Source organism: Neofelis nebulosa, chromosome 14 (assembly GCF_028018385.1).
Source record: "Neofelis nebulosa isolate mNeoNeb1 chromosome 14, mNeoNeb1.pri, whole genome shotgun sequence".
Taxonomy (NCBI): Eukaryota; Metazoa; Chordata; class Mammalia; order Carnivora; family Felidae; genus Neofelis; species Neofelis nebulosa.
The window spans coordinates 46,372,033-46,385,462 of NC_080795.1; the positions used below are offsets into that span (position 1 = coordinate 46,372,033).

Here is a 13,430-nt window from a genome sequence, read left to right on the forward strand (position 1 = left end):
CCTCTGGAGAAAATAAAAGTTGGATCTGTTCTCTGTATAAAATTTCTAAAAGGTCAGCCTACAAAAGCATTTCCAGCATGTCAAAAGATGGTCAAGTTATTTTTTATTTTTTTAATGTTTATTTATTCACTTTTGAGAGACAGAGAGAAAGCACAAGCGGGGGAGGGACACAGAGACAGGGAGACACAGAATCCAAAGCAGGCTCCAGGCTCTGAGTTGTTAGCACAGAGCCTGATGCGGGGCTTGAACCCATGGACCGTGAGATGATGACCTGAGCTGAAGTTGGATACTTAATGACTGAGCCACCCAGGTGCCCCAAAAGATGACCAAGTTATGGCTAAAACCTTTTTGGAGGATGGAAATAAGAGTTATATAGATATTAACTAAATTTAAAATATTTAAATATTAAAATTTGAGTTTAAAATATTGTTTAGTTGCTATAGCTCCATTTAAGTTTATGAACAGTATCCTCCACCACGATAATTATATAGAATAATTTAAATATCGGCCAGTTTGGGGCGCCTGGGTGGCGTAGTCGGTTAAGCGTCCGACTTCAGCCAGGTCACCATCTCGCGGTCCGTGAGTTCGAGCCCCGCGTCAGACTCTGGGCTGATGGCTCGGAGCCTGGAGCCTGTTTCCGATTCTGTGTCTCCCTCTCTCTCTGCCCCTCCCCCGTTCATGCTCTGTCTCTCTCTGTCCCAAAAATAAAAAAAAATAATAATAAATAAATAAATAAATATCGGCCAGTTTGACACTACACAAACCTGATTATAGCTGATCACATTGCTTTAAAGTGTTTTATTGATGGTTCTTAAGATAGATGATTTATGTTTGTGGCATATAGTAAGACTGGTTCATTCAACAACTCTTTGTTGAGCATGGGGTTAACCAATGGTTACAAAGAAAAATCAAATATATATATACACACACACACACACACATATATATTTTTGCCCTTGAGGGGCTCACAGACATTAAATCATTAATTATATTCTTCTATAATAAGTGTTCCTATGTATTCAAAGCTCCCCATCAAAGTCAGAAGCACTCACCTGAGATAACAGGGATAATTTGTGCTGGTAGAAGGGTGGCATTGAAACAAGTGATGACCAAAACTGATACGCTAACTTTTTGCTATGTGCCTACAATGTATAAACCAGGCCTCCTGGGCAGAAGGTAATCAGATATTTTTACTCAACACAGGTTTTATGCTTTCCTTCCTAAGTGCCCCTCACCCCAACACTTCTTAGCCATGGCCAGATTTTTCTCTGAACCTATACAGACTGCATGTTCTCGAAGCAGTCTGGCTAACTTCATCCTGGTTAAATCACAGCACACAGGTTTGGCTCCTTCTCAAGAGGAGTTTTTAGAAATACTATCTTTTAAACAAGCTTCATCTGTCCTGGCCCTCAGAAGAGTGGAAAGAATATTAGGTCAGAAACCCTGAGAGATCTCAAATAGAAACCAGGTCAAGTTTTCTTTATACTCTGAGCTCAGGGCAGTATTTCTCAAAGTGTGTTAAACTACATGTTTAAGTAAAATTAACATTCGGGGCGCCTGGGTGGCGCAGTCGGTTAAGCGTCCGACTTCAGCCAGGTCACGATCTCGCGGTCCGTGAGTTCGAGCCCCGCGTCAGGCTCTGGGCTGACGGCTCGGAGCCTGGAGCCTGTTTCCGATTCTGTGTCTCCCTCTCTCTCTGCCCCTCCCCCGTTCATGCTCTGTCTCTCTCTGTCCCAAAAATAAAAATAAAAAACGTTGAAAAAAAAAATTAAGTAAAATTAACATTAGACACACAAAAGGGTTATATTGATAAAAGGGTCAAATGCAAAAGAAAAAATTCATAACTTCACAAACAGCATTTCTAGAAAAAAGCCTTTCAAGTGTGTTGTACAATGAAAGGTATTAAATACTATATATGTGCCAATGGTCCTAGTTGCCTAAATATTTCTATGACTTACTGACAATCAGATATTTACCAGTATTCTTAATGCCAGATTTAAATAATAAATGGATTTTAAGTTAAAAAATGTCCTGGGGCACCTGATGGCTCAGTCGGTTAAGCAACCGACTCTTGATTTCAGCTCAGGTCATGATCTCGCAGTTTGTGAGTTTGAGCCCTGCATCGAGCTCTGTGCTGACAGTACAGAGTCTGCTGGGGACTCTGTCTCCCTCTCTCTCTACGCATCCCCTGCTCTTGTGTGTGCACTCTCTCTCAAAAATAAATAAAACATTAAAAAAAAAAAAAAAGTCCTTCTGTGGATCCAAAGATTTTAGTAAGTTCTGAGAGGGCAGGGATTTTTGGGTTTTGTTCATTATTAAATCTCTACTACCTGGCACACAGATGCATTAAATATTCGAGTGGCTGTCTGACTTAAAAAAATTTACAGCAAAACTTAAGAAATGGACACGAGGAATGATAAATAAGACCTATAAAATAGTTGTTGTGCGCTAGGAATTATGCTAATAAAATTAAAGATCTATCCCAATTCTTTTTTTTTTTTTTTTTTTTTTTAATTTTATTTATTTATTTTTGGGACAGAGAGAGACAGAGCACGAACGGGGGAGGGGCAGAGAGAGAGAGGGAGACACAGAATCGGAAACAGGCTCCAGGCTCCGAGCCATCAGCCCAGAGCCTGACGCGGGGCTCGAACTCACGGACCGCGAGATCGTGACCTGGCTGAAGTCGGACGCTTAACCGACTGCGCCACCCAGGCGCCCCAGATCTATCCCAATTCTTAACACAATAGGACAGAGATTCAAAATCAGATCTGTATATGCTCATGCTAAGTAAAAATGAAACTTTCAATGAGAGTTTATGTAGTATTCTATGTTTTCAAGTGTTTTTATGTTTATCTACTTTTGAGAGAGAGCGAGCGTGTGCACCCGCACGCGCGAGCAGGGGAGGGGCAGAGAAAGAGGGAAACACAGAATCTGATGCAGGCTCTAGGCTCTGAGCTGTCAGTACAGAGGCAGATGTGGGACTCAAACTCACGAACCCACGAGATCATGATCTGAGCTGAAGTCAGACACTTAACCAACTGAGCCACCCAAGTGCCCCTCTATGTTTTCAAAGTATACATATACATTTTAGGTTACTGGATGACATTTTCTACATAATGCAACCATAAAAGCCTACAGTGTAATCAAGTATATAAAATATGCTCTTAATCTTGAGAGACAGCATAAATCAAATGTAAATGAAAATACATAAATAAAAGTTATGTTGACATGTTTTCTTTGTCCTTTGTGGGTAAAATACTAACAACCACCAACCCAAAGTTAACTTATAGTCAATTTAATCAAGGCCAATTCTTTGTTAAACTTATATAACAATCAAGTGGTTGTTTTCCTAATAACAGAATCTATTAAAGTAGTTGTTTCTATTATTTTATGATATTTATACTTGAGTTAACATTTAATTTCTCCAAAATATTTAGAATATTAAGCCATTTTACTTTTTTAACAATGAAGTCTCAATGAGAAGAAAATGGGCAAAAATAACCCAAAGTATGAAATATTTTTAAATTTTACTGAAAAATGTCACACATACAAAAAGGACTTATAAATGAATACCCCTGTATCTATCACACAAACTAAGAAAAGTATCAGTATAGTGATCATATAATTAACAACCTAAACTGGAACATGTGAGAGCGGTAATGCTATTAAAAATTACACCAGTACAGTAAGTGTAAACTGAAACCACTGAGGGAAATCAGAACCCAAGGTTACCTCAGTTATCAGTGGCTTTAGAAGCCCCTTGATTGCCCCTTCAAATTCACATCCTCCTTTTCAATTGGTAACCATGAAACTCAATATAATTCATCCATTTTGCTTTTAATGAACAATTTTTTTCTCGTTTGCTATTATGAACCTTCTTAAACATGTCTCCTAACAAAATGTCTCCTGGTCCACAAGAGTTTTTTCAAGGTATTTCACTAGGAGTGGATCTTTTAAGTTACAGGGTAAATGTGTATTCAATTTTCATAATAGTAATAATAATAATAATGGCAGTAGGTGAGCTACTCTTAGACATATGTTTTCTTTTGGTTCAATTTTTTCCTTTTATTTATAAAACTTTCCTTTGTAACCTGTTTTGATTTTGTTTTGGTGTTATTACATGTGATGACGATCTATTTTTTTCCCCTCAAAGAGCTAATTTTCACAATTCTGTATGTTGAAAAATCAATCCTTTCCCAGTTTATGTTTCCCCTAAAATCAAGTTCTTATATAAACAAGAATCTGTGTCAGCCCTTCTATTGTGTTCTATTAGGTTGATACAATTGATATCTATTTGGACCACATGATCAGTCAACCCAGCACCAGAGAATATACCTATTTACTGACCAGAAAGTTTGTGCCCAGGATTTATGGTCTCAATCTCTTAGGGCCACAGATTCTGACACATAAGCCTTTCAACTTATTCTATCACTTTCAGACTTTTTCTTTTAAATCTATTAAATGCTTGAAGGAACTTGTGAAGCACTTCTTACCCTGAGGTTCCATGAAAGATAAAAAACCATATTCTTTCTCCAGACAAAACACAATATATAGGCATATTCCTCACTATTTGAAGTCTTGCTATAGAAGATTTGCTATAATGATGTGTAAAAATGTTTTTATAACCTAACATTTGCTGTCCAACTTAAGTTCTAATGAATGTGCACACCTGCACCGTGAAACTTTGCACAGGAGTCCAGGGGACCAAGTGATACAACTGTATCCAAGCTGTTCTTCTCACAGGATAAAGCCTCCTGTTCAAGTTATTTAAAGGTATTGTTCATTATCCCTATTTTCTTCCCATCTTTTTCTTGAGAGTTTAATTCTTCATGGATCTCAGAGTTTGCTTCTGTCATATACCTGGAAGCACAGCCAACCTTGGCCCGGTTTAGATAGTTATCTTTAACATAACATTTTATTATTTATATTCTAGTACAAGCTCCCTGCAGTAGAGGGGAGCATAGTTCAAATCTGATAATAGTATTTCTGAGTCCTTCACACAACTAATAAGTTCATAAAATGTTCAATAATTAGGTAATATTTTTAATGCTTTGTATTACACTGAAATCCTTGGTAGACAGTTAAATGCTAGTTATAACTGGGAAAACTGGCTGTGATTTGCACAGGCTGGCAACATATCATTACTTTTCTCATTTAAAATTATGGAATGCAATTGACTGATGGATAAAGAAGATGTGGTATACATATACAATGAAATTTTACTCAAAGATCAAAAAGAATGAAATCTTGCCATTTGCAACAACATTCATGGAACAAGAACATATTATGCTAAGTGAAGTCAGTCAGAGAAGACAAATATATGATTTTGCACATATGTGGAATTTAAGAAACAAAACAGATGAACAGGGGAAGGGATGGAAAATTAAGACAAAAACACAGAGGAAGGCAAACCATAAGAGACTTAAATACAGAGAACAAACTGAGGGTTGCTGGAGAGGTGTGGGGTGGGAGGATGGGCTAAAATGGGTGATGGGCATTAAGGAGGGCACTTGTTGGGATGAGCCCTGGGTGTTATATATAAGTGATAAATCACTAAATTCTACTCCTGAAACCATTAGTACACTATAGGTTAACTAACTTGGATTTAAATAAAATTTAAAAAATAAAAAAATTTATGGAATATAGGCTAAATGCAATCTGAAAATTTGCTACTCAACAAGCTTTCAATAATAGATTCGATTCAGACAGTAAATCCTGAAACTTCATCTGAGAAATTAAACTCACATTCCACCCTAGTCTCTGATTATACCCAGATAATCTTGGAATTTCTGGGTTTTCCCCAACTCTTAACTTACAATCTCTGGTTTACTAATGGTATGCTAAATAACATCCGGTATTTACAGCTTTTGTTCTTCTTAAAAAACATATGACTGCTTAATCCTAGTTATAGCAACTGTACACAGTAAATGCTCTATAAAAAGAAAATGCTGTTAAACATAATGAAATACTGAAGCAAAATTATTATAAACGTTGAGAAAGTGGTACTTGTAATTAAAAACTTGAGGCAACTGAAGTATTATATAACCTCTAGATCTTGAGACTAGCAATACTTACGTAATACCAACATGTACACATGACACTATGGCACACGTTAAGGTATCATGTGCATGTTTCAAAAGGATCAGTTGAGTTTATACACCCGAAATCCACCCCCCGCCCCCACATGAAAGCAAACAAAATCCCTGATCATTTCATCTGTTCTAACAAAATAACCGTTTTTCCAAATGAATGGGGAAAATCAACTTTGCCCACAACTAGATCCTAGTACTCTATCATCTTATCCTTTTCTTCTGAAAATGCTCTTAAGTGAATATGTGAAGAGATACAATATAAAAATGAGTAAGAGAAGATTCTTGCCATTAGCATCAAAACAGTGTGTCTGGCACATGGCATGTACTCAAATGCATGTTTGTCTTACTGAATGAATGAATTACCTAACACGTTAGGATTTTTGAGTAATAGCTAATTCTTGTTTTTATCCACAGAAAAAATATTAAAGAAAAAACAAACAAAATCTTACCCACAATCTGGAGCCGGACACCACCTACAATCAGGATCTGCAACAAGCCACCGTCTAAGCATAAATTCTTCGTATTTTTCCATTAAGACATCATCACTTAATATCAAGCGAATATCATGGGGATTAAACCGTTCAGTACATTCTGGGCAACTGATATTAACTCTACTTTCAGATATTTCTATCCTTAGATATTGTCGTAAGCAATCCACACAAGATCTATGATGACAAGTCATTATCTCAGGAAATCTGTCCTTAGAATGCCGCAGAAGGCACAAAGGGCACTCTATAAAGTCTCCAATTTGTTTGCTGAGAGAAGTTAATCCATTGTCAGAGGAGGTATTTGTAGAGAAAATGGAGTTCTTATCAGTACACATTTCAGAATGTATACTTTCAATGCTTGCAATTCCATCCACCCCGCCATTTAGCTCCCTTGATTTACGTTTGTTATCCTTTTTTCTCCGAAACAGAGAGCCTATTGAAATTCTTCTCTTTTTGGGTGCCTTTTTCACTGAAGGCAAGCTCACAGATGAGGCAGAAGACTGAAGATCACGATCTGAACCCATTTGCCGATGTAAACTCATGTCTAAAATGCTCATTAGAATTGAGTCAGGGTCTGTGTTTACACACAGCCCTTCATTATATTTAGAGATAAAACCTATTTCTTGTTCTTGCATTCAGATTAAGTCATGATGTAAGAAAATCCTACTTGGTTCCTTCGGTGAATTCTTGAAACAGCTGGACTTACAGAAGACGGTAATCATAGATGTTCTGAAAAACAAAACACAACACCAATATCATTTTATTGTATTCTTAGTCTGCATGTTTTTCTTAATAAACTTACAACTTTACTATAAAACTTCAAGCCAGTATGTTATTTAATCATTACATTGTTTTTTTAATAAGGCCAATTTAGTGAGAAGTCTACACAAGAATGTAATATAGAATGAATGTTAAAACAAGTATATTCTTTAATCTTGATTAAAAACCTAGATTTTAGCTGACCTTGTCATTTTTGAAATCTGATAAAAAAATTTTCATCAGTTTCACTCAGACCTCATGATTCCCCAATGCTTTTCAGAGTTTTTGTGAACTGACAATAACATATTCACACAAAGGATTAAGTATAGCTTATACACTCTTGAAGAGCAAAGTGTGTGTGTGCGTGCGCGCGCACGCTCTTACCCTGCCAGATGTAATTACTTTTAAAGTTACAGTAACTAAGACGACATAGTGGTACATCACACAAGGCTGGATACAAAGACCAACAGCAGACAGTCCAGAAAAAAAGTCCCAGGTATATGTGGATATATACATGTGGTTACATTATTGAGCACTAAGGATGGCCTTTTCAAAAACAAAACATAGTACTGTTTTACTGGTTACCATCTGAGAAAAGGAACTTGACCTATAGCTTACCTCATGCATAAAAATCAATTCCACTTGGTTCACACATCTAAGCATGAAAAGTAAAATTGCAAAGTTTCTAGAAGTCAATAGAAGACAATATTTCAGTGAAAAGATTTCTTCAACAGAAAAGTACTAACCATAAAAGAAAAGACTGACAAACTGTGCAGTGTAATAAACTCAAAAGGTAGTATTAAGGGAGTGGGACTACACATTTGCCACATATAATAAAGGATCAGTACCCAGAATATGGAAAGAACACTTACAAATCAGTAAGTCGAAACAGACAATTAAGAAGAAAAATGGAGAATGTGTGCCTGGGTAGCTCATTTGGTTAAGGCTCTGACTTGATTTTGGCTCAGGTCATAATCTCATGGTTCATGAGTTGGAGCTCCATATCAGGCTCCATGCTGACAGTGAGGAGCCTGCTTGGGAGTCTCTCTCTCTCCTCTCTCTGCCCCTCCCCTGCTGGTGTGCATATGCATGCTCTCTCTCAAAATAAAATTATAAAAAAGAAAAATGGGCAAGGGACTTAACAGAAACTTCACAGAAGGATATGAACAGTGTCAACATCATTTGTCATCAAGGAGGTGAATATTAAAGCCATGTTGAGATACACACCCAGTAGGATGGCTAAAATTCAGACTGACATTTCCAAGTATTAGCAAAAGGGTGCCTGGGTGGCTCAGTCAGCTAAGCATCCGACTCTTGATTTCAGCTCAGGTCATAATCTCATGGGTTCATGGGTTCTAGCCCCATAATGGGCTCTGCATTGATGGCGCAAAGCCCGTTTGGAATTCTCTGTCTCCCCCTCTCTCTGCCTCTTTCTCTCAAAATAAATAAATAAATAAACAAACAAACAAACAAACAAACAAACATTAAAATAAAAAAAAATTATTAGCAAAGATGTGGATTGCTGGTGGGAGTGTAAAATGGCACAACTACTTTGGAAAACTGTTTAACGGTATCTAGCAAATTTGAACATATAGATAACTCTATCACTCAATTATGCTACTAGAAATAACTGCACAAAAAAATGAATGCATACACACATCAAAAGATATACATAACAATACTAATAGCAGCATTAGCTATAGTAAACCAAAATACTAGATGTAAACCACACTTCCAACAGTAGAATAAGTTGTGATATATTCACATTCTAGTATATTAGAAATCAATGAAAATGAACAAAATACAGCTTCACGCTAAACAAGAATAAATCTCACACAAAAGAAGGCATACTGTATGTATAATTCTGTTTAAATAAACTTCAAAAACAAGAAGAGCTAATATGATGATAGAAGTCAGGATTATAGCTACCCTTTGTGGGGAGGCACAAAGTGAACGTTGACATATGTAGTGGTTACAAATATATGCTCTCTTTGTGATAAATCACTGACCTACAAATCATGTTTAATATACTTTATTGAATGACTGTAAAAAAATAAAAAAGCTTCCTGAGATGATATCTACACATGTCCTTGAGAAAGTCACACTGATTTCCCAACATAAAATATAGAAAAACATTTCACTCAGATGAACTTTATTCTTATCCATCAATTTTTATTTTCCCATTATTTGCAGCATTCTCTGCTAATTCTGAGGAAAATACAGGGTTTAAGAGTAGGTTTTACCAAAATTTTCTGCATATTTTCTTCTTTGTATGTTATTTTATCTTGCATCTGAAAATGCCTTCTGTAGTCCACAGTGCAATATATTTATCATAGAACAGTACAGAGGGAATCTATCTTGGGGAACATATCCTAAGAATTTATCATTTAAAACAGTAAACCAATGGTACTTAATGAGGATCACCTGGGAAATTTTTCAAAATATATACTTTAAGAATTTGATAGCCATATAATTTTTTATCCAAAAGAGAATTTTGTAAGAGTGAATAGAAGCACTCTTAATATCTAAACTAGGATAACAGGGGCAAACTGGAACATGTGTTCATCATATTTAGGAAATCCTAAAATATTGTGAAATACACAAATATGCCTCAAAGAGAAAATAATCTGAATACTAAACCTTTAATATTTCTATATGGTAAAAAATACTATGAAGTAGAAAGACAATATATTAGAAAAACATACATAACAATGAACAAATTTCCCCACTACACAAACAGCTTTTACACTTAAGAAAAATACATATTCTGATAGCAAAATGAGCAAAGATACAAGGAGGATGTTTAGAGAAAAATACAAAAATTAGAGAGATAGGATACAATTTTTAACAATAATCACAACTAAAGAAACGAAAATTAAACATTAGATACCCTCTTTATGCACATTAGATTGACAGATTGTAACGGGTTGGTAAGTGTGTACCGAAAGAAGCATCTATGTTAGGAGGAGTGCAAGCAAATCAGCACAATTCTAGGGAACCAATTGGCATTTTCTATTAAACTTCAAAACGGAAATATTCTTAGGCCAACAATCCTGCATGTAAAACTTACCCTTCAGAAAATAAAAGGACACAGGCATGCAAAGACAGTGTGCAAGGAAATTCACTGCAGCCTCGTTGATAGAAGCAAACAAAACAAGACGAAAAAACCCACACAAAATCTGAAAATAACTTAAATGTCTAACAGGGGACATATAAACATAAATGAACCAACCACAATTTATGTGCAATGATATGGAAAGCTCTCTATATATAATGCTGAGTGCATAACTGCAAAACAGTGTGTATAATGTGAACACATTTGTGGAAAAAATACTCACACAGGCTTACATACACATACATAATTTCTGGAAAAATGTTAAGAAATCATTAACAATGGTTACCTTGTAGAGTACAATCTAGTATTGACTTTCTGCCTTCTGCAGAGCTTAAAACTGTATCATGAGCATCTACTACTTAGAGTTAAGAAACCGAACCCCACAAAAAACAACAAAAAAACATATTTGCCCTAAAGCTAACCAGTCAAAAATAGGATGGGGTCCAGAGTTCACCTGTTTTATATTTAGTCAGTAATTCAGTGGCATACTCTGATGAAGAACCACTAATAGTAAGGAGACTTACTTAAAACACTCTCACTTAAAAACAAAACTCCATAGGCCTAAGCCTTCTAAACAAGGCTTCTTATGTTTCATTATTTTAGGTACAAAAAAACCCCAAAAGTTCCATTAAAAACAACAGCTTAGTTTATTAGTCATTGTCAGCCTATGGGGTTATAGTGAGGTACCCCTTATCCTATGGTATAGAGATGACAAGAAAGACTTACTTAAAAACCTACATAATTTAATGACTATCTTTCTGGAGAAACAATCCACAGAAGTATCTATAAGCATGTGACTGAAGAGTATTAGGAATGCCTCAGTCAAGGGAACTTTGGCTAACTTGGGATTTCTAAGACTGCACCCTAAACCACTAAAAGAAGAAAAGAAAGTACTACAGAAATTCTGCCAATTTGGACAGATGACAAAATGTGTGAAATTAAAAAAAAATTTTTTCAGGGACTCAGGAACTTATTTTTAGAAAAAGTCAACTTCACTCTCCAGTGAAAAATAAAAACCTATTATTTGCATCATTTAATATAGTACTATTCTTTTTGAACTCAACTTTTTATTTATTTTTTTGATGTTTAATTTTTTGAGAGAGAGTGCAAGCCGGGAAGGGGCAGAGAGAGAGGGAGACACAGAACCCAAAGCAGGCTCCAGGCTCTGTCAGCACAGAGCCTAACGTGGGGCCAGAACTCACCAGCCATGAGATCACGACCTGAGGCGAAGTTGGATGCTTAACTGACTGAGCCACCCAGGCACACCATGAACTCAACTTTTTAAAGAAAACTATTGGGGGCACCTGTGTGGCTCAGTCCACTGAGCACTGGACTCTTGATTTTGTATCAGGTCATGATCCCAAAGTCGTGGGTTGAGCCCAGCATGTGCCTCTGTGCTGAGCATGGTGCCTGCTTAAGATTCATATTCTCTCTCTCTCTCTCTCTCTCTCTCTCTCTCTCTCTCTCTCACACACACACACACACACACACACACACACACACACTCTTTACAATAAAATAAAAAAGGTGCCTGGATGGCTGTCAGTTGAGTGCTGGGCTCTTGATTTTGGCTCAAGTCATGATCTCACAGTGCATCAAGCTCTGTCCTGACAGTGTGGTCAGCTTGAGATTCTCTCTGTCCCTCCCCTCCTCGTACTCTCTCTCAAAATAAATAAACTTAAAAATAAAAGATTTACAAAAAGAAATAAACTATCAACTATAGGAATCTGCATTATGTTCTGCCTCATAAATGCACATTCCATTAAAAAAAATTACTGAGTTTTTAAAACAAATGGTTGGGTTGCTGGTAGGAAAAAGAAGGAAAAAATATGTTGTATACCATAATACCACTACAAGGATGCCTGGGTGGCTCAGTCGGTTAAGCATTCGACTTCGGCTCAGGTCATGATCTCACAGCTCGTGAGTTTGAGCCCCGCATCAGGCTCTGTGCTGACAGCTCAGAGCCTGGAGTCTGCTTCAGATTCTGTGTCTCCCTTTCTCTGCCCCTCCCCCAATCACGCTCTGTCTCTGTCTCTCAAAAATAAAGATGTTAAAAAAAAATTTTTTTTAAATACCACTACACATTAGAGTTTAAAAGTGCTTTTTATTTGTGTCTTGAGTCAAACCTCACTACCCTATAGAATAGGTATTATTAACCTTATTTGATAGACAGGAAAACTGAAGTTCAGACAAAGTAAATATTGCAAGGTTAGTAAATGATAGGGTTAGGGGTTAAATTCAGGTCTTCTGACATCTCAGCCTCAGTACCATCATCAGCCTACAGTTGCCTTCATGAAACTTCTCCAGGCGCTATCAGGATATACAAAATTATCTCAGAAAATGAAAGACAATTACATCTTGCATATCATCCAGGGCCAGTCTTAACTATCATCCTTCAACTCCATGTCTCATTCAAGCCATTCTCCCTTTCTGAAATGCCACTCCCTTTTCTCTCCTCCTAATCAAACTGTACTCCAGTTTTATAACTCAGATGAAACTTTACTTTGTTCACTTTTTCTTTCCTGATTATCTTTAACTTTTTAATAAGGTTTTTAATAAAAAATTTTTAATGTTTATTTCTGAGAGAGAGAGAGAGAGAGAGAGAGAGAGAGATCGAGACCATGAGTGGGGTGTGGGGGCAGAGAGAGAGGGAGACATAGAATCCAAAGCAGGCTCCAGGCTCTGAGCTGTCAGCATAGAGCCCAATGTGGGGCTCGAAACTCACAAACCATGAGATCATGACCTGAGCTGAAGTTGGATGCTTAACAAACGGAGCCACCCAGGCACCCCTAATACGGTTTTTAAGGCAGAACTTGAGTATTTGTTTTTTTAACACAACAGAGCCAAGATGGTGTCATGAACATAAACATCATGAAGAAACGCCAAATGAGTGTTTCTTAAAATGATACAATGTCACAAGTAATATTATTCCAGAACTACAAGAAAATATGAGTCTTCCCCCACCCCCAATTGTTA

At 36.7% G+C, this 13,430-nt stretch overlaps 1 protein-coding gene across 2 annotated transcripts in view; it reads right to left on the minus strand.

The window, feature by feature from the left end:
- Positions 1 to 13,430, minus strand: part of RNF19A (ring finger protein 19A, RBR E3 ubiquitin protein ligase) — a 56,464-nt gene that overhangs the window by 26,520 nt on the left and 16,514 nt on the right. The window contains exons 2-3 of one of the 2 annotated variants that reach the window (XM_058698697.1): positions 8,567 to 8,774; positions 6,542 to 7,309 (exon numbers count right to left, since the gene is read on the minus strand). In XM_058698697.1, the coding sequence (XP_058554680.1) occupies positions 6,542 to 7,215 (674 nt within the window). In that variant the 5' untranslated portion in view covers positions 7,216 to 7,309; positions 8,567 to 8,774. The remainder of the gene's footprint in view (positions 1 to 6,541; positions 7,310 to 8,566; positions 8,775 to 13,430) is intronic. The other variant, XM_058698698.1, reaches the window with a different exon arrangement.